General features: G+C 43.3%; 2 protein-coding genes across 3 annotated transcripts in view; both read right to left on the bottom strand.

Annotated features, from left to right (window-relative positions):
* The window catches only part of sptb (spectrin, beta, erythrocytic), a 44,042-nt gene extending 42,973 nt beyond the window's left edge, over positions 1-1,069 (bottom strand). Inside the window, exon 1 of one of the 2 annotated variants that reach the window (XM_088310587.1) lies at positions 845-1,069. The gene's annotated coding sequence lies outside the window, so the exon portion shown is untranslated. Of the gene's footprint in view, positions 1-477; positions 647-844 lie in introns of those variants that run through there. The other variant, XM_088310597.1, reaches the window with a different exon arrangement.
* A 1,783-nt stretch (positions 1,070-2,852) lies between these two features.
* stard9 (StAR-related lipid transfer (START) domain containing 9) overlaps positions 2,853-20,837 on the bottom strand; it is a 34,036-nt gene continuing 16,051 nt past the window's right edge. Inside the window, exons 8-32 of the mRNA XM_088310574.1 lie at positions 20,519-20,661; positions 20,362-20,429; positions 20,072-20,169; positions 19,782-19,991; positions 18,362-18,459; positions 18,213-18,290; positions 18,060-18,137; positions 17,416-17,595; positions 15,896-15,947; positions 14,625-14,750; positions 13,911-13,996; positions 13,778-13,827; positions 13,519-13,703; positions 12,446-12,911; positions 7,401-12,359; positions 7,126-7,248; positions 6,793-6,982; positions 6,201-6,344; positions 5,866-5,926; positions 5,611-5,765; positions 4,960-5,024; positions 4,691-4,893; positions 4,344-4,423; positions 3,900-4,070; positions 2,853-3,630 (exon numbers count right to left, since the gene is read on the bottom strand). Of these exons, the coding sequence (XP_088166700.1) occupies positions 3,529-3,630; positions 3,900-4,070; positions 4,344-4,423; positions 4,691-4,893; positions 4,960-5,024; positions 5,611-5,765; positions 5,866-5,926; positions 6,201-6,344; positions 6,793-6,982; positions 7,126-7,248; positions 7,401-12,359; positions 12,446-12,911; positions 13,519-13,703; positions 13,778-13,827; positions 13,911-13,996; positions 14,625-14,750; positions 15,896-15,947; positions 17,416-17,595; positions 18,060-18,137; positions 18,213-18,290; positions 18,362-18,459; positions 19,782-19,991; positions 20,072-20,169; positions 20,362-20,429; positions 20,519-20,661 (8,171 nt within the window). The 3' untranslated portion in view covers positions 2,853-3,528. The remainder of the gene's footprint in view (positions 3,631-3,899; positions 4,071-4,343; positions 4,424-4,690; positions 4,894-4,959; positions 5,025-5,610; positions 5,766-5,865; positions 5,927-6,200; positions 6,345-6,792; positions 6,983-7,125; positions 7,249-7,400; positions 12,360-12,445; positions 12,912-13,518; positions 13,704-13,777; positions 13,828-13,910; positions 13,997-14,624; positions 14,751-15,895; positions 15,948-17,415; positions 17,596-18,059; positions 18,138-18,212; positions 18,291-18,361; positions 18,460-19,781; positions 19,992-20,071; positions 20,170-20,361; positions 20,430-20,518; positions 20,662-20,837) is intronic.

Here is a 20,837-nt window from a genome sequence, read left to right as displayed (position 1 = left end):
AAGCATTACAACAAAATATCTGTGTTTGACAAACAAGAGTATTTAGAAAATAAAATATTAACAAGGTTTATTCAGTTCATTTTTTTTCAAGTTTGGCGGGCCGGATTCAAACCTATAACGGGCCGCATGTGGCCCCCGGGCCGTAGTTTTCCCACGCCTGAATTAGAGGGAACCTTTGCATTTGCACCTTAGCGCACTCAGATTTTTATTTCTATATCCACAGCATCCTCAAACATTATATATATTTTTTAACCATAAGGAACACTTTGAGTCACTTTCTGGATTTTATTTCGAGATCCAATTATAGCTGCTTGGATACATTAACTCAAATTGGAGGATTTACGAGGAAACCCCGTGTTGTTGGATCTTATGAACAGTCTTTAAACAGATTTTCCACTCCACAAAATGTGATTTTTTTTTTCACGTTCTCGCGATAAAAAGACAGTTTTAAGGTCGCATTAAGCGTTATATACTTACATTTACCACCCTTTCGTCGAGGCGGAAACGGTCCACTTTGGACGTTTACAACATGAACAACAAGCTGAAAATGACTTTGTGTGACGTTTAAGCGAATCCACTTTGATGTACGAGGACGCGTTGTCCTTTTACGCGCACGTCATCGTGCGTAAAAAGTCACTCGTACGCCCGACAGCGGGCGAAACGACGCCAATTGAAACGTCAAAATCACTCGAAATGTGTTTTAAACAATCCGAGTCAGACGAGGATCGAGTTGAGATGGGAGTGGAAAGTGCTTGACCTCGCAACAGGTGCTTTTTAGAGCCCGATGATTAGCATCGAAACGAAAGCCCGTAAAGAAATAGCAAGTTTTTAATTTCGCACTCACTTTCCTTAATGGAATCTGTCCAAGTGGCGTTTCTTGTCCCTGTCGGCGGTCACCTTAAGGTCCCATGGACGCATCGGGGTCCCACTTGGGGTTGCTCCTGCCTGGAGGGGACCAGGAAAGGGGGGGATAAATAAAAAGAGGGAGGGTAGTGGGGGGAAGCGCTCCACGCTCATTCCCGAGAGGCAGCCGGCCCACTGACCCGCCCTGTGGGGTTAAAAATAACAAGTGGGCGCATCCAGTAAGGGGGGGGGGGATATACATTCCCGACACGGGGCTGCAACAACAAAAGTGAGGCAAAAGTCTCGAGCTGCGTGTGGGTGGACCCCCCATCGTAAACATACCCACCCAAAGTGCAACAGAAAAAAAAGAGTCAACAACGCGCCCTAGGTCACGTGACACAATGTCATTTTTAAACATTACATTTTGAAAACTAATTGTATTAGATTATTATTAGATAGCGCCTTTCAAAGCAGTGATTCAAGTTATAGTTTAATTTATGACATACAATAGCAGGAAAAAAAACAGACGATGTCAAAATTTTGATTATTATTTTTTAATAAGACATCCAAACGTATGGGGAAAATCGCAATATTTATGCATATTTTATATAAAAGCACACAATTCAAAACATAAATAAGTTTCAACACCACAAGTAAAAAACAATGTATGGCAAGAATACAAAAATACAAACAATAAAAAAAGGGTCCCTGCGTTCCTTCATTGTTTTTGTTTTTCCAATGAGAACTTGCATAGCTCAAACGAGTAAAAAAAAAAAACACTTTGGTGCACGCAACTTCGAAGTTGTTGCTTTAAAAAAAATAACAGGCGTAAAACAAATTCGACAGCATTTTAGAAACAATTTTTGGGTGACTATATGAAGTCATTTTGTTGGCAATCATCAAACTTTGATGATTTCATTGTTGCTTCCAAGTAGGCCAAATTGCTTCTTCCAATCAAAATGGCCGACTTCCTGTCCATTTTTTTCTTTCAGTCTTTTATGATGAATTTGTTTTCACGGACATCTCCTTTCAATTCCGAGTGAATCAATTGAACTTGTCTCAAGCGACGTTTTTTTAATTCTATTTTCGAATTTCAACAAAATAATTTTTAGTGTCGACATGATCGACATGTTCATAAAATAAGGGGTCGATTAGTAAATTCTTTTTTTTTTTCTAGCTTTCTAGGGGGCGCTACCGAGTAAATTCCACTGGATCATGTTGGGGGTCCCCCCTAAAAATGACAAAAGTCAAGAGGTGCCAAATCCCGGTGGTTAACTGTTCAGTAGTCACAAATAATTCAACAACAATAAGGTCCACTTTGCTTTGTGCAAGCGTGAAACAGAAAAAGGCAAATATTTTGGGATACAGTTGGCATGTTAAGGAAGTGACATGATTGGCCAGCGGACTGCTCAAAGTGCAACAACGTCAGCAAATTAAACTGTTTCCTAGGTCAGGGGTTCTCAATGCGTGTTGAATTAAAGATTGAATCATGATTGAAGTTGTTTGTTTGTTTTTTTTTGTTGTTTTTTTTTAGTTGTAATGTTCAATCTGTGCTTAATCGTTCAGTGGCTTACATTATATATATATAATATAGAATATATATATAATATATAATGTAATCTAATCTCGTTGCACACTTGAGTACAATGACAATAAAGGGATTTCTAATTCTAATATATATATATATATATATATATATATATATATATAATATATATATATATATATATAAAATATATAATATATATATAAAATATATAATATATATATAAAATATATATATATATAAAATATACATATATATAAAATATATAATATATAAAATATATATATAAAATATATATATAATATAATATATATATATATAAAATATACATATATATATATAATATATAATGCAATATATATATATATTATATATATATATATATATATATGTATATATATAAAATATATATATATATATATAAAATATATAGACATATATATATATATATATATTACTATCTCTCTATATATATATATATATATATACGCTCCAATGTAATCTAAACTGTCATTCTAACAAATATTTGTCTCATAAAAAGCAATACAAACCACAGTATCAACCCAGCGAAAATGAGCGTCTGTTCCAAGGTCAAGCTGCCCCCAACATGATTTACTCCCAACCTCAATTAAATTACTCTGTTCTGCTCTGTTATAATTTCCCCCCTATAGGAAATAATGGAATTAAAAACAGTCTGTCACAGGGCCAAACTGCCCCCATTATGGTCTTCATCCTTCTTAGAAATAAAAAGAGCGTGTTCCAGGCTCACACTCTGCCGGAAAAGTTGGTTCCGGGGTTGAACATTTTTTTTTGGAAGCGTAGAAAATTATGAAATCGAAAAAACGGGTAAAACAGCCACTGTGAATTTTTCGTCCATTGTAACAATGGAAATAGAAATAGTTTGTTCAAGATTCAAACTGTCACCAATATGATAATAAAAACATCCGGTATCTTTGGTAAATTAGCGTTACGAGTGTACGAGTGAAAGCAAAAAAAACATGTACAAAAATAAAAATAAAATAAAGCTGCTCGTACAGAGATAGTGCTCTCATTTTTTAGACAAAGACCTCAATTAAATAAAAAAGTCAGGTGCAAAGTGAAGTGTCCGAATCCCTCCGAGGCGAAGCGTGGACAACCGATCACGTGGCCGCCGCGTCCAAGAGGTCGGCCATGACGGCAGCTTGTCTGCGGGCCAACGCACCCAGCAGCCGTGGCGGGAAAGATGGCAGTCCGAGGTTCACCTGAGAGCACAAGATTTCCGAAACGCTAACACACAACTCCACCATGGGGGGGGGGGGGATAAAAATGTTACATGAACAGCTATAACGTGCAGATGGAAATATTTCTTTTTCATTCACGCGAAGCGAATGGAGCACACCTTCAGAAACGGCGACATGCGACATCCACGAAGTGATATCATGGGACGAATTTTTCGCTTGATTGACTTTGAAAAATATTACTGATTTACTCTAAAATAAGTGAGTGACGGTGGTGGTGCAGCGGTCCATACCTGCAGCAGGTAGACGACCCGGGTGGCCTCGCAAGCGCTCGCGCAACCGCCGCGTCTGATTGGCTGCAGCAGCCAGCAGCTTGGCATCATCTCGCCTCGGACGGCGTCGGGGCCGGGACGCGGGAGGGACTCGTCGAATAGCGACTGCATGGCCAGCACGTTGATGTCGCCCTGAGGTGATAAATGTCTCGTTCAATTTTTTTTTTTTTTTTCTTCAAGACTTAAGTTTCGCTTCAGATGCGCAGTTAAGAAAAGAAAATCCAAGAATGACAGTTCCATAAAATAGTACCTCAAGAACTATTCAACAACTTGCGACAATGTCGCATTAAAAACGAGGATATAAAATAGTAATGATTAATCTTTTTTATACATATCCCAAAAAGTTGACATTTGAAAAGGGGTGTGTAGACTTTTTATAGGTACTGTCGCTGGCAGCGCGCTCACCTGTTTAGACTCAGCGCTGATGCAGCAGAAGTCTCGCGGCTGGCTGAGACGGCAGCTGGACACGTCTGTTAAAATGTAGACTGGACACAGGCGTTTTCATGTGAGACCAGGTGACACGAGAGAAGCTTCCAGTTCTAATGTTTAAAGTAAATATTAAAAATGTGTACGAGTAAAAAAAAAAAAAAGAGGAATCATGGATACATATGATTCACTTTCATTTGAAAAATATTCTTCAGAGTGAAAATCATGTCACTATTATGTTTATTTTGACTCCTCTTGAAAAAATAGCCCGTTCCAGGTTCAAAACGTATCCTTTTCCTCATAGAAAATAATGTGAAGTATCTGACCCAGGTGAGTGCTGCTATCTAGCGGGCGAGTCCATGCGGTGCGCACAAACGGATGGTAGTCCTGAGCGTTGCTGGGCTGGCGTAGGACGGCCCACAAGCGTTCGGGGCTGCCGGCCAGCTCCGCTGCCCCCAGGAAGGCGTGCACCGAAGGGCTTGATGACGTCCTGTAGTAAGCATGGATGCCTCGCTCTTCTCCCTGGTGTCTGTATCAATCAATCAATTAAGATCAAAATAAAAATGATAAAAATGGACTCAATTGAGGAAGTCACCTCCAGCCAGCAGAAGCTTTCCCCGTCACCAGGTTGCTCAAATCGCCGCAGGATGCCAGTCGGACCTTTGGATTCAAAATGAGCACAATTCATTTCATCAAGAACAATATGGAAATAATTCTCAAAAAAGATATCAATAATATACGCAAAGATTACAAGCATATAATGCAAAATACCAAAATATCTTATCTTGAACTTTAGCACTTTTTATCTCGAAAACATTTCAACTTTTTCCCAATAAAATATTTCACGCGATCCAAAATAAGAATTTTAATCTAAAGACGTATCTTGATTTTTTTTTCTTAAAAATATAAATTTCACCCAAAAAATAATGTTTTTTAAGAATATAAAACATGAAAAAAATTCCCCCCCAAAAAACATACATCTGGTTTTAAAAAGGACTTTTTTCTTCAAAATTCAGAAAACATGACATAAGAAAAAAAAAAATTAAAATAAATAAAGTTCCCTCAAAATAATGACATATTCATGCAGGATTATTAGATGAACTTTTTGACCCCCCAAAAGTATTAGTTTAGTCTGAAAAATCTGGCGTGTTTTAAAAAAAACGGAACGATCCCACAGAACTGTCTATTTCTAGGAAACAAAATAATGTCGTTTTGAGAGAAAAAAAAAAATCGATTTTGGGGTTACCTCAGCCAGAGCACGACCCAGCAGCGTGGCCGTGATATCCTGAAAGCCTGTCGATACGGAAGAAGAGCAGGAGGAGCCGAAGGAAGCGGCGCGACGTCGACTGCTAGACGGTGGCGATGATGGCGACGACATCATCGGGGGCTCAAGACGGACGTCTAATAAAGAAAATATTCACCCCACATTTGTTCCATCCGTGTGTCAGCTGTACAGCATATTGAACCTTGCAGAGCACAGCGTTGACAAACTCTGACTGACCGTGTGCAGAAATGGAGCTTCGCGACACAACTTTTTCACCTTCCTCCGGGAACAAGGTGGTCTAAAAAACAAACGTCAAAGTTTTGGTCAGATTATAAATTTTGTGGATTATCCTTTCTTTTTTTTTTTTTATTCCTAAAAAAATACATTAAGTAGAATTATAACTTTATTTAAATGCAGGAGTATTACTTTTCATCTTGAAAATGTGACGTCTTATCCCCAAAAACTTTATTTTCTTTCAAAACACCTTATCGCAAAAAATGTGAAGCGAAAGGTTTATTTGCATTGTGGCCAGCATGTCCTACATACGGAATAGTTTTTTTTTTCCCACCCACATGTCCAGGAGTTAGTCTGTGGCCGTGTTGCAGTTGCAGAGTATTGCCGCTGTTGTACCCCGACGTGGGTCCAGATGACAGGCTCAGGCTGGATCCGGTGCACAAAGTGCTGTTGCTGATCCTGGTTCCATGCCTCAGGTCACCCTGGCAAAAAAATAAATTAATTAATTAATTAATCAATAAACCTGTTATTTAATTTGCACAATGATTCCAAAAATAAATGGAACCAATTTAGGGGTAAGAAATTAAAAAAAATAAAAATAATAATAATGCAACAAATAGTACAGCACTCTTGCGACTGTAAATCAGGGATCTTCAATCCTGTTCCTCGAGGGCCGGTGTCCCGCCCGTTTTCCCATCTCTCCCTGATGCAACACACCTGATTCAAATGATCAGCTAATCATCAGCGAGATAACAATCCTGATCATTTGCATCAGCTGTGGTGCAACAGGGAGAGATGGAAAACCAGGACAGGACGCCAGTCCTCGAGGAACAGGATTGAAGACCCCTGTTGTAAATTCTCAGTGAGCCAGATGAAACAATGAGGCCCCCAGACCATACTTTGCCCACCCCTAGATTAGACATACTCAACCTTGGACTCGGGAGACAAAGCCTGCTGTTGGATCCTTCTCCTCTCCTGTTCAGTCCTCTCGTGCAGTCGCTCCCTTGCCTTGGCGATCTCGCTCATGGCTTCCTCTCGAGCGCGGCCATAATCGCGCAGCAGTTGCTCAATGTCCGACGGGAAGGGGCTATCGCCATTCGCCAGGTCTCGTTTTCTACTGCTAAGTGATAAAGTTAAGTTTGATGAAATTCGTGTTGAACTAATTTACTACCATTGACGGCTAAAGACGTCAAAGATACTTTTTTTTTTGTTTTACTCGGCTGGTAGTGAAAGCTACGATCGGATGAGTTGTTGGTATTGTACCTGCTGATGTCCGGCTTCAGCTGGCGGCCGGGAGTGGCGGGAGGACTCCCCGGATGATGTCTGCGGGGGCTCAGGCTACGAGCTCGACGGCTCGTTTGAGGACGCTCCTGCGTCAAACGGTGTCTGGGTAGGTACGAAAAGTCCGATAAATCAAGGATTGAGCTTTTCAAAGATCATTCAGGTCACAATCCCAACCATAATCCATCCACCCGACCAACCAGCACAAACTTTTCAGTACATTGCTAGATACCAGAAATGACAAGCAGAACACTTACCGATCCTGGAGCTGCAGTTTTCCAAGAGTGGACGTCGCACACGTCATCTTGAGCTCCTCCGCGGATCTAGGCGACAGCATCTTTAGCAGCGCATCTGTTTCTCCGAGACCGTAGTGCAACTTGGCCTCAGCGAGCTCCACGGTCAGCGGCGTGGAGTTGGCCCCGAGGCCGATGGAAGCCATCACATGCTCCCTTTCCTGACGCAGACACTTGATCTCTCTTAACCTTCCTTCAGAATTGGAAGCGTAACTCTCAGGCACGTCAGAAAAACCACAGCGCTTGGATGGATCAGGATTGATGCCGGACCAGTTGGTGAATTTATTGTGCAAGGGAAGGTCCTCAGGAAGTGTTTCAATGTCCACTCTGGTGATCGGTTTAGCGTTCACCAGGATGTCGGTGCTACACTCACTGGGTGTCAGGGAAGCGGCTGGAGATGGACAGCGGGTACCGCCGTAAAAACAGACCCCTTGAGGTCTTTGCTGGACTGGTTTGGTTGATTGTATATCTTTGGATTCAGTGACAGGAGCGCTTGCTGTGGCAGCGGCGTAGCTCTGCAGGGAAAAGTTTAACCAGTGAGAACTTTGTAAAGAGTTCGATTTGGGCTGAGGATGGGTATTCCCTTCGTGATTAATATTTCTTCTGTCCGGTGCCGAGCTGTGGAAGCAGTCCTTAGAGTCTTTAAGGCTGGAACCACTCATTTCACAGACCTTCTCTGGAGATTTCCCAGAGCAAATGTCACAATCAAGCCTTGATGACCTGAAAGGAGATTCTGCCAACGTTTTCTCTTCAACGCGGCCGTTCTGATGTCTTTCCCCAGGCTTCAACAGTTGCCGTACCCCCACGGTGACGATGGGGGACGATGCCCGATCTGTGAATGTAGCCGCCGGCTTTGACGAATTTCTCGCAGAAGAGATTTGGTTTACTTGGCATCTGTTTGGTCTCCAGCTGTTTTCAGAGGCGGTGCTAAGACGACGGTACATCTCAGGAAAGCTTTTCTTTACGTGAGTGGATCTTAACTGGCTTTGGCATCCTAAAGATGGTATTTCTACAGAAGCAGTCCTGGGCTGGAAGACATTAGATGTCCTTTCTTCCTTGTCATGTGTCACAGTTTTTACCGAACAGAGAGAGTCTTTGCCTGGTGAAACTACCTCAGCACCAATCAGTCTCAGGGTCATGTTGATCTGATGTGTTTTGGACCTCTGGTGCCTCTCTGTGTTCGTAGGTGTCAAAGGTCTTTCAGTCTGAACCCCGACATCCGAGGCGGTTTGAGTCGAGCAGTCGACGCTGATATTTGGTATCGATCGAGGACTTAATCCCCTGATACGACCCATCCTCATTCCCTGGACATCTCCCAGCAGGTCCGAGGTGCTGTGGATCAGCTTCGAGAGGTGGACTGACATGCTTTCCATACTGTTCCATGTCAGGAAATCCTTCATTTGAACTGGGGTCTTCGGGACGTCTGTGTGGCTCCTTTTGTGTCTCTCCCGCCTCCGTGGAGTGGACAACGGGACCAGTTCAATCGGAATACTGTGTTCATTTGTGGTGCTCTGAGTGGAGTTTTGGTTTAACTCTGGATCAGATGAGTAGACAACCCCGCTGGACGAGGTGGTGTTGACTGCCGGTTCAACACTGCTATGCGTGCCAGAGAGCCCCTTGTGAGCGGCGTAGGCGCTCAGATGGGAATTGAAGGGCAAGTTCTGCATGTTTAAGCCGTTATCGACGCTGCAGCACCGGGTTATGCGTTTTTCAGCAACGTTCAAAAGCGGAGATTTGCTTGACAGATCGGCAGCACTGCCGAAGGCGGGGTTCTTGCAGCATGACCGGTCGCCATCTTTCCACTGATGAACAAATGGGTTGATATCACTGGAGGCGAAATGCATTCGAGATTCCTGAGACTTGAAAGCATTTCGCAGGTCATTTTCCATCGATGACACCGACTGGGCAGGTAACGAGAATCTTTTTCTGCAAAATGTAACATCTTTTATCGGGTCTATCTTCGAGTTCACTTTGGAAATCTCAGCATTTGACTCTCTGACATCAGCTTTGCTTTCACACTCAAGTCGTAGCTGAGTAGATGCGCGTTTGCTGGAGGTTTGGTCTTCATCTGATGACAATGTCTGAAAGGATGAGGAAGAAGAGAGTTGTATTTTTGTCCTCCGGAACCTTTTGGATTTGTTCTTTTTACTCAGCAGTGATGAATAACAATGTGTGCCAACCGTGGCCATCTCAGACCCACAATGACTTGAATTTGCGATTGTCTTTTCATTCCTTAATGCTAAAAACCTCTCTTGGACTTGCTCTTCAGATTGACCGGTGACACAAGGCCCTTTATGTTTGACGTGAGCTTTGTCAAACTTGCACGGACAACAACGAGAATGGTCATTCAAGCACGGACTGCCGGGCTGATCTCGCCCTTCGACAGAAGGTTTAGTTCCTCCCGTGGCATCAGTGAAATGACTTGAGAACTTGTGAGGGTGCTCAACTTTCTTTGTTGATGGTGCGTGACGTGTGTGACCACAGTCAACACTGCACATGCCTTCAACACGACAGTTGCCATTCGTGATGCAAAGCTGTGGCACATCAGAATCTAAAGCCTGAGGACTTTTTTTGCAGTCTACTGCTTTTGAAGAATCAATCTTAGACAGATTAAAGTCAAATCTGTCGTTTGGTTGACTCGCATCATTGGTGCCGCTACCCGGTACTTCGTGGCCAGTTGGATTGTTCTCAAGTTTTGTCAGTGTAGCAACAGTTTTTACTTTAGTAATCTCGAGTCTCCTTTCGATAGTTTCTCCATCGTTGGTCAATCTCCTGCTCTCTGGTGTTGGTTTCAGTATTTCATTAATTCTCTGATCATCAGAATCAGAGACTGGTCTTTGACTCCAGCTGTTCCTGTTGCCACTGCTGCCAATCAATGACATCTTTAAGTGTTCTTGGACCACTTCTGAGATTCTCAAGTCGATGGCACTACAAATGGCCTCCGAATGACAGCTATACTTTAATCCGGGGTTACCACTTTGACATCCTGCCTCCGTTGTGTTAGCAACTCCTTGTTTTATTGCTACACGCTCTACTTTAATGTCTCGCACAGAGGGGTTACTCGGTTCCACAAGTTTCTTCGGTGTGGGATCGGAAACGGCAGAAGATATGAATCCAAAGTTGGTGATTTCCACATCACAATGTTCTTGTTTGAAGTGAGACGACGTGTTATCGTTATCAGACCAAGTATCTCCCTGGTTGTCAACAGGTGACGGGCTTCTTTTTGGAATTTTCAGGCTCCCCACAAAAGCCTCCTGCTGTTCTTGGTTTCTCTTCCTGGAATTTTTACAAGCTGATTCATGCTGCAATTCAAAATAAGTTGCATCAACATCTTTGGTGTCATCCTGGGCCGATGATTCAGCCCTGTTGAGGGAACAATCTTTGGTATGGCTCGACATATCAGACGGTTGCAGTGTAACATCTCGACTGTGTAATAATTCATCTTTCTGGAAAACATTGAAGGAAGTTGAAGAGTCAGTAGTAGATCCTTGATTTGGTAACGGATGCAGTTCTTTCTGACAACCTGAAGTACGTAGGTCAGTCACAACAACATTTTCTGCAACAGGATCTGCACTTAAGCACTCGGGCCCACTGCGTGATTGTTCTTTCGCATTCTGTGACATTAGATCCTCAGTGGGTTGGTCATTCAAACCCCGGACGGCAGATGTTAATAAGGTATAACCTCGAGATGGGCTTGGGCCGTCTGAGGGGTTCACGCTGACTGGGCTGGAATGTTCACTACTTTCTTTTCGGAAGGACGGAGAACCTCTGTGGAGTCCGGAACTGCCAATCACCTCAAGGGACGAGCAAGTATGCATAAGTGGCAGGTTCTCGGACAACCTTGCGAGGGCAGAACCAGGGCGCTCTATTTGACCAAAGTTTTCTTGTACGTCTGTAAAAGAGTCTCCTTGTCTTGAGTTAAGGGCATCTTGCTGGCTCGAGTGCATCTCTGCAGGAATAACTTTAGGATCTTGACTCTTGCTCCACTCGAGACCATTCGCCATCCTACTGCAGCATGGGGGATCCGTCACCAAAGAGTAGGTTGGAACAATTTTTTGGTAAGAACGCGTTACATCTGAGTACTTCTCCACCGCTAGCGAATCTTTCGACATCTCACTGGCTTCACTGTCTGCCACTTCCTCACATTTCAGCTGCTCCACGAGAGCCGTTGCATAAGCCGAGGATAAAGAATCGAGGGAGAAGAGGCTGTCGGAATCGGAGGCACCTTCGTGCCGTTCCTCTATGACTTTCCATTCACATTTATCCTTCCATCGTTGCTGTCTCTCCACCCATTGGCCGGTCTTGTTCATCAAAGCCTCTGTGCTGTGCCAGCGTCTTGGACCCTCAATTGGAAGGTCTTCACAAGACATGGCTGATTTAATGGGACTTCCACTCATCACGTCACTGAGAGATCGACTGGCCATCTTTCCTCCAACTTTGGGGCTGTTAGAAACTAATTGTGGTTTTCGTGACACTTTGGGTTCCATAGAATTATAAAAGGATTTCCTGGTGACACTAGACTGTGTTTGTCTTATTGCATCCCTGTTTGTTTCGGATGCTACATTTTCTTTGCCAAGTGGCAGCACAGGGATGCAAAGGGGCAACTTTGGTGTCGGTACTGTGTTCTGATCTGATCTGTTCTTAAAAGATAGTTCTCTTTGAGGCAGTAGGGGCTTTCGTTCAGTGCACCGCCTACATTGCCGTTCCAGAGAACTCTCCTCCTTGGAATTCAGCGCTATATTTTCGGAGGATCTCCCTCTTTCTTGCCAAGACTGACTTAGTCCCGAGGAAGTTGCGTCAGAGCAACTTCGGGTCCTTTCCCGGGGAAGGCACTCGTCTGAAACCCATTTCATGCTGCTAACGCATGCAGCAGTTGTGCAGTTTGAAGTCAGTTCTGTGGATTTATTTCTCTTCAGGAAATGTCTGTTGAGGGAAAAGAAACCTTTCAGTGAAATCTGTTTAATATTTGCAATGTCTGAAAATGTTTCGTACAGCTTGTGTATGCTTACCTGAAGATTGGGGTATGTTGTGGGTACAATCGGGACACAAGATCAGCAGAGAAGGAAGATCTCCGAGAAACTAATTTGGTTGCAAACTCCTCCTCAGGGCTCTCGGGGGTCTCCGGTCCAAGGGGGAGGGACTTTTCTAGTTGGTGCAATTCCCTCTTTGCTTCCAACAGACGCCTCTTGCGGGCAATTCTCTCCAGCTGGAACTGCAGCTTCTTCCGGCGAAGGCGACTCTCAGCCCGAGTCAGGGCATGATGCTTCAGTAGCTCCTCCTGTACTGCTTTTTTCGTGACCCTGACAACCAACGACGGACAATTCTCTGTCTTAACATCCAGGTTGTCCAATACATATCGGTTGAGACGCTCCAGTTGGGGGTCCGGCTGTGTTTCCGTTTGAACTCCAAGGTCCTGGGTGACTCTTTGCTCAACAGCTAACAGGTGACGCTTCTCTTGCAGGATCCACTGGTGGACTGAGTCACAACAACGGAAAAAGAGGACTTGTCAATGCAATTAACATAACATCTCTCGGAATCACATGGATATCCTGCTAGACAAAAATGAAATATCTTTAAAGGGGTCTCAATATGGCTGTAAAACTCAACAATTTTTCCACATGCGGCAATTTTTGTATTATTAGTGTCCCGATACCATTTTGACTGATCCATGCGCAACTGGGTGGACACGTCTATCATAACACGATGCACGAAAAAGTCGCATTCACCCATAGTTTTAGTCAATAAAATGAAATAAAATAAAATAAAATAAAATAAAGTAAAATAAAATATTGGACAAACTCATATTTGGGAATTCACTCAAACGAACCACAATCAGAATTTTTTTTAACACGAGCAAGGTCTGGAAAAAAAATTTCATAAATCATTTCGAGCTTTCTCAGAAATTCAGAAAATAATCAAGAGACAGAAGTTTCACCAATTAACCCAAAGTTGAGTGGATATGTCCATCATAACAGGATGCACGAAAATGTCTCGAGAAGTCATGCATGAATTGTCACGCAATGTCGCCCAATTCTGTTCGAAGCAGCCATTTTGGGTTATTGGCTCTTTCAATTTTGCTTACTCTCGTTGTGCTGCTGCCGAAGTTGGGCCTGCTCCATCTCCAGCTGCCTCTCGGCCCGCCTTTGCTCAGAACCGATCTCCTGTCGCAAACCCTCCACGTAGCACTGCTGCTCCGCCACGTGCCGCCTAGCCGCCAACTCCTCGCCGGGGGACGAACACACAGCAGGCAGCCCTTCTTCCTCTTTGCTACAAAGGGGACATATGAGCAAAGTCAGACTGAGAAACGTGTCCGTTTGAATTTTTGTGCCATCTGCATTAACCTGTCATCAGACGTTTGAGGGCAAAGGTCAGTGTAGGTGCCTGCACTTGCCTGAGAGCAGAGGAGGCAAAACATTCACCACCCAGTAACATCAAATAAAGACGTCAAAACGTTTGAGCTGAGCTGGCACATACCCTGCGTCTGCGCTCCCGGAGGACAGCCGCCTCTGCTGGGTGGTTAAAGCGAAATTTATGAAGCCCTCCCAAAGTGATCACCATTCCTGGACAAAAGAGACAAGTAGAATGTACAGTGGCCTGATGTACTTTTTAAATCTGGACTATAAGGCGCACCTGTCTATAACCCGCAGCAACTCTTAAAAAAATTATAAAAAATCTACACCAGGCTATAAGCCGCAGTTTTCTATGTTGAAAAAAAAAGGAGTTGTTTACTGCATGTACAGAACAATTTTGTACTGTGAATGCACATAAAAGGTCTATAAACAGATTGTTAAAACGGTGCCTTTTAGCACGGCAACAACTTTGCTAATTAAAACAGAACAGACTCAAGAGAAAAAAAAAAATTGAGATTTAGCGTATTTTCTGAACTATACAACGCCCCCTACTGGTGAAAGAAAAATCCACAAAAAAGATGTACCGATGAATTAGCCGCATGGTTCAAAATCGAGGAAAAAAGTAACGGCTAATAGGCCGGAAAATATGGTAATTGCTTACTATCGGACAAATTGGTGCTTCATATGAAGTAAGTTGACTCAATGCCACCATCTCAAAATTGCCAAGCCAATCTCTAGAATTAAACCCTACAAAGCATACATTTTTCTCGCAGTAACATTCCTGAATGGGACAAAAGTGAATTCCCTGAGTGATGTCTGCACAAGTGGGAAAACTGACCTTGCGCTAGCCTGCAGGGTGCAGTGATTTCCCTGTCATTGAGGAGGCAGACGCAACTCGGCAGAGGCCTCAGCGTCACCACACCACCGTCGTTTTGGATCTCACAGCTGGCGCCACCTGGAAGAACTAATAAACGCAATTAAAAGCGTTTGCAAAAGGGACAGACAGTAAACGTTGGCTTCGTCACAAATCAACACTTGAGAACTCAACTTTTTTTTTTTTTATGTCGAACATAAACTTCAATAATTGTTAGATGTTTTGGGGGATTTTTTTTGTTTTGTTTACAATGAACAGCAGCATGATGGAAGATTTCAATTGACTCAAAAAAAAACAGGGTGATACTTTTTCTTTAAAATGATGTAAAAAATGGTGCACAATTTATTGATAGACCCATATGCTTTTTTTTCAGGGCCGATACCTGTTGCGGCCCTGGGCTAGGGCCCACCTACAAGGCCAGGCCCGTTGTGTATTGCAGTAACTCTTCCCTTACTCCAACGCCGGGAAATGATGTATAATTTGGAAAGGTAGATCCCGGACGAGCCCCCAATATGTTACGACCAGCTCTGCTAGGGAAGGAGGGAAGTAACATAAACCAAGCTGAGAGAGAAAGAGAAAGAGACAAAGAGAAAGAGAAAGAGAGAGAGTGAGAGAGAGAAAGAGAGAGAGAGAGAGAGAGCGAGAGAGAGAGAGAGAGAGAAAGAGAAGAGAGAGAGAGAGAGAGAGAGAGAGCGAGAGAGAGAGAGAGAGACAAAGAGAAAGAGAAAGAGAGGAAAGAGAGAGAGAGAGAGAGCGAGAGAGAGAGAGAGAGAGAGAGAGAGAGAGAGACAAAGAGAAAGAGAAAGAGAGGAAAGAGAGAGAGAAAGAGAGAGAGAGAGATGCGATGCAGCGAGCCAAATAAACCAGCTTTTAATTTATCGGCCTTGAAAGTTAAAAAAAAAAAAAGAATCTGATGCCGATTATCGGCAACATGCCAAATATCGGCCCCAATAATCGGCCTGACTGATAATCGGTCTATCACTAGTCCACATTACTATCGGCAGTGGCAGAAGTGAACATCTGATCAACTGCTGTACTGAATTCAAGTGTTTTAAGGACCAAGGTTAGGGGTAATAAGACCCGGCGTCATTTTACGGCATTTTCGAAAGCGCCCGAAAATGGGAATAGGGGAGATTTTCAACGCATATTTGGAAATAGTTTAGAAACAGGCTGAAAAAAAAAATGAATTTGTAGATAGTGCAACAGTAAAATGTGCTTTTCCAACAAGGTCATACCAATTTGCGTTTCTTCGGACTGATCTTGGGGCCCGATGCGGGTAACTCCTTCCTGTAATGGAAACGGGGAAAGTGACACAATAAATTATATTTGGAGAATCTTTTCACTTCTAATCTCCTCCCTTCTCATTGACTGCGGGATTAAAAAACGGGAGTTGTCAGGACCACATGCGTTCCCGGGCGGCCGACGCTCTTGACGGGTGAGTGTCAGGCTGCTTATCGTTGTCAAACTCAAGAGCGCAAGTCTCTTTTCGAGACGTTCGGTGGACAGGAAAAGAGAAGTCAGTCACCTTTTCTTATTGTGGCAGAAGAAAGAAACAGCGAGAGAAGGAGGAGGAAGTATCTAGCAAAGAAAAAGAGAAAAGATATTAGTCAGGACAGCTGAGGAAAAAAATGTAGTGGGAGGAGTCAAGCGGCTGCCGAACCACCACGCACACACACACAGGGCCAAGCCACGGTAACAATCGATTAATATGTCAGCTATCAATCAGAAAATGAAAACAAAAGCAGGTTCAAATTGTCATCCTTTTGTTAAAGACAACAGGACATTATTATTACATATAATAATAATAATGACATATTAAATTATTTACGAGTCAGATACTCGACTCGTTGGGTCCATAATAGAAAATGGGCAAAAATTTTGGCCATTGTTTTCCAAAGTAAGAGCAAATTTAATTTATTGTCAGATGTCATGGAGGACAACAAAAATTGGAGAAATTGGCATGGATTTGAGTAATTTTTAATTTAAAAAAAAGGTATATAAACATTGAATCAACTACAAAAAATAATTCGCGATTATTTGAGAATCGATTACTTGGCGATGAATAAATTAATCTTTACAGCGCTATAAAATTGCCACCTTCAACTACCTCGGTCCAGTACATCATTATCTATTTGCTTAATATTTTATTGAATACTGTTTTTGTACATTGAAAGTCATTTCACGTAGCTCAAGAGTTTTATTTGTTCTTATCATTGCGCAATAAATTATTTTAGCGCATTGTAACAGCAATAAAAAAATAGTAAATACTTTTACATTAAATTAATATTTTTTGTCAGGTAAGTGAAAACATTTGGGAAAAAAAAATAACGCTATGGGAAAAAGTCATAAATTGCTCAAATCTCTTCCAAAGATTTTTTGATATAATATTATGGGGTTACAGTAATGTATTTGTTCTAAAAATGATAGAAAATTATAAATAAGAAGGTTAGGAAGATATATTGTTGAAAAAAAAGTTGTTTTTTGGGAGAAAAACAATTAACTAAAAAAAAATAATGATAATAAAAAAAACCTCAATGTTATTGGCAGGAATTGAGGGCTGTGGTTTTTGTTGCTTTGAGCCCCTTGGAGGCTCAGTTCAGCTCTACACACACCCACACACACGTACATACACACCCGCACACAAAATGTCCTCGCAGTGTGGTGTGTATTCAGGCGAAATGTCCCCGTAATGCATATAAACAAACACACACCTACACCCACAGACACTTCAAAATAGACCATGACTCGTCGGTACCATGAGGTGATAGAAGACCACGCCGGTGCTGAGGACGTCCCCATCCAGTGCGACCAAGTGCGGCCGCAGAGAGTTGATCAGGAAGCTGGTTCGGTCCCGGTTGATGTCCACGCTGTACTGCTCCATCAACTCCCGCTTGTCCCGCCAACTTTCCGACCAGTCCTTGGTCAGCTGCTCCACCTGAGCAATGAACGCGGAGAAGGACGATGGTAAAAACTAACAAGTGCCCCCACTTGGGAATTCTCTTTGATACGGGCAGTTGCGCCCGTTATTAGCCATCGCTAGGGCCGGCCATTTTGTCGCTTCTGACGACTGAAAATGACATCACAGTTGCTCAGGGCTCATAGAAACGACCAATCACAGCTCACATGTTTTGGAATTTGGAAAAAATTAAATGAATAAACCTTGTTCATGTTTTATTTTCTAAATACTGTGGTTTTTCAAAGACATATTTTGTCGTAATGCACTTGTTATACTGCATACTTGCATTTCAGCAAATATTTTTGGGGAGTGGAGCAACCGATTATTCGTGGAAAACGTGTATTGGAGGTATACCGTACGCACACGAACTCGAGAATTTAGGGGGTTAAAAAAAAACTAACATTTTCAGCACTTGTTTTTTTTTTCTCAGAGAGCGATTCTACCTTCATCTCATTTTGCAGCACCATGTCTGACAGCGTCCCCTCTCTCTCGTCACTCAGGGACGGACTGGGATCACGCTGCTGTCAAGGCGTGAGAGGAAATGAACAAAAATATATTTTTTGAGATCTATTTCGTGTCTGTGGGCGAAGACTTACCATTTCAAATGTGAGCAGCATGCTCTTGAGCCTGTCGATCTCCTCCCTCAGCTCGCGAATCGGCCGCACGTTGGCGTCCTGCGCCAACGTTCAATGATTATTTGGAGATTCTGATTATTTTTTTTAAATCGTAATATCAGGTTATTGACCTCGTTGACCCGGGGCTTGTTGACGATATTTCGGGCGTGGGCGGCATAGCGCAGCGTGCTGAGGGTCTCGTTGTAGCTGCTGGCGGAGGGGGAGACGGCTGCAAGAAAGAAAAAAAAGAAATTAGTAATACTAACATCATCAACACCGTACTGCTGCTGTACACAATGCTCCCGTATCCCTGCTGCAGTCCTTCTAGCTTCTCATGTAGTCACTCTCGTTAGTTCTCCCTCTCACACAACTCTCTCTTTGATGTCCTACATGCTCTCTCACAAACATCTGTCTCATAATCTAAACACTTTCTCTCCAAGGCTCACTCTGTCTCTCTGACAAATTCTCTCAGGTCACTCTTCACACTTCACTTCCTCTCACACATCGGTCTCACACTTTAACAGTCACTCACACATACTCACTCTCTCATTGTTCACACTCTATTACATTCATACACTCGTGCAAAGGCTCTTTCACACATTCATCTTCACGCTTTCACACCCTCTCACACTGTCTCTCACACTCGGCCACACTATCTCACTTGTTTCACACCGTCTCACCCTCTCTCTGTCACAACACTTTTTCATTCTCCTCGCCACTCTAACACTTTTCTTCCAGCCTCTCTCACTCACACGCACATACAAATATTCTCTCTCTTTCACTGTCTCACAAACTCAGTGTAACAATTCCTCTCACACATTCACTCACAATATAACATTCTCATACACGACCACACTCTGTCTTGGAGTGTCTCACACATACTCTCTCACACATCTGTCTCATACTCTAAACACACCCTCTCCCCAACGCTCATTTCTGTCTCTCCCCCAGATTCTCTCACATGCACGCTCTCTCACTCTTCAACAGTCACTCACACACACTCACTCTCTCATTGTTAGCACTCTTCTACACTCATGCCAGACACTCTCGCAAAGGCTCTTTCACAAACTCACCCGCACGCTTTCGCATCCTCTCACACTCTCTCTTACTCTTGAACACAATCACTCACACTATTTCGCACACTCTCACCATCTCTCTGTCACAATACTTTTTCATTCTCCTCGCCACTCTTTTTCCATCCTCAGCCAATCACTCGCACTCACATTAAATTTCTCTCTTTCACAGTTTCACACACTCACTCTACCAATTCCTCTTACACCTTCACTCACACTACTACATTCTCATACACAACCAGGGTCTGTGCTGACATTCTTCTCATACTCTCATTCCATCGACAACACACTTGCTTAGCACACACACACGCATTTTCTCTCTCTTACGCTGTCTCGCACTCTCATACTTTCCTCCTCACTCACTGTCACTCTCACACTCTGTCTCCGACCCACTCTCACACTTATTCTCTGACTCTCAGGTGTGATGGAGAGCTTTTCCTTCGAGAGACTCCCGTACTCATATTTTACGACGACGTACTTGCGATCATAATGGTCTTGGAGTTGCCCCCCAGGCTGTCCTTCAGCAGCCAGGTGAGGACAGAGTCCCTGTAGGGGATGAAGCAGTGCCTCCTGCCCGCACTTGCACCTCCGGACAGGAAGCTGCTGTGGCTTCCCGCCGTGCTGCCGTCGCCCTCCGATGCCATGCTGTTGATGCTTTGGCAGCTGCTGGACATCTGCGAATTCTGGGCTGCGCACAAAGTGCGGGATCATTAACACCCGTGGGTCAAATGAGCATTTTGAAGAGTATCGGAGTGCGCCATCGCTAACCCAGGGCGGAAATGACGATGCCCAGCGTGACCAGCGACTTGTTGATGTTGGAGCCCTCGGTTAGTCTGTCTCGGCAGTAGTTGGGATCCGCTCGCTCACTAAAGACACAAACGGAAGAATTCTGTTTTAAAGCGCACATATTATGAATAACTTTGCGGAACAGCAATGAATATGTTTTATTTTGTACTCAATTGGCAAAAATATATCTTAATCAAATGAATTTAAGTTTGGTGTAAGTCTGTTTTCATGTTTTCAGTCACTAGAGGGCAGCGTCGTCATCATTGTCTCACCTCCCGGCCAGGTCCACCAGGTTGATTTTGCTGACGGTTTCCGAAGGACGGTTGTTCTCAAGTGTGGCCTGCGATCGTGTCGGGTTATACGAGAATGAGATTCTCGCCAATAAAATGACACCATTTCCACGGTCGCGATGAACACAGGCGGTCACACCTGAGTGTACTGGATGGTGAAGATGGCGTGTGAGCGGCTGCTGGCGTCGTGGTTGTGCGTCGCCGCCGTGATGCGGTTGGCCACGCCCGCCTCCAGAAGATCTATGGCCTGCTGGCAGTCTGACACCACATGCTGCGACAAGTCTGAATAAAAGAAAAATGAACTGGGGCGACATTGAGTGCATAGAAAAAATAATAATATAAAAAGGACGATTATGACTGATTCTAGAGAAAGTCCAAGAATCACCTAACTCCCGGGAACATGTACCAACACAACTTTTGGTCAAGGCCTTCAAGGCCCCAACATAATAATAAAATCA

Source organism: Idiotropiscis lumnitzeri, chromosome 1, assembly GCF_059441095.1.
Source record: "Idiotropiscis lumnitzeri isolate Australia: NSW breed Sydney's pygmy pipehorse chromosome 1, RoL_Ilum_1.0, whole genome shotgun sequence".
In the NCBI taxonomy this organism is placed as follows: Eukaryota; Metazoa; Chordata; class Actinopteri; order Syngnathiformes; family Syngnathidae; genus Idiotropiscis; species Idiotropiscis lumnitzeri.
This window is presented reverse-complemented; position numbering and strand designations above follow the sequence as displayed.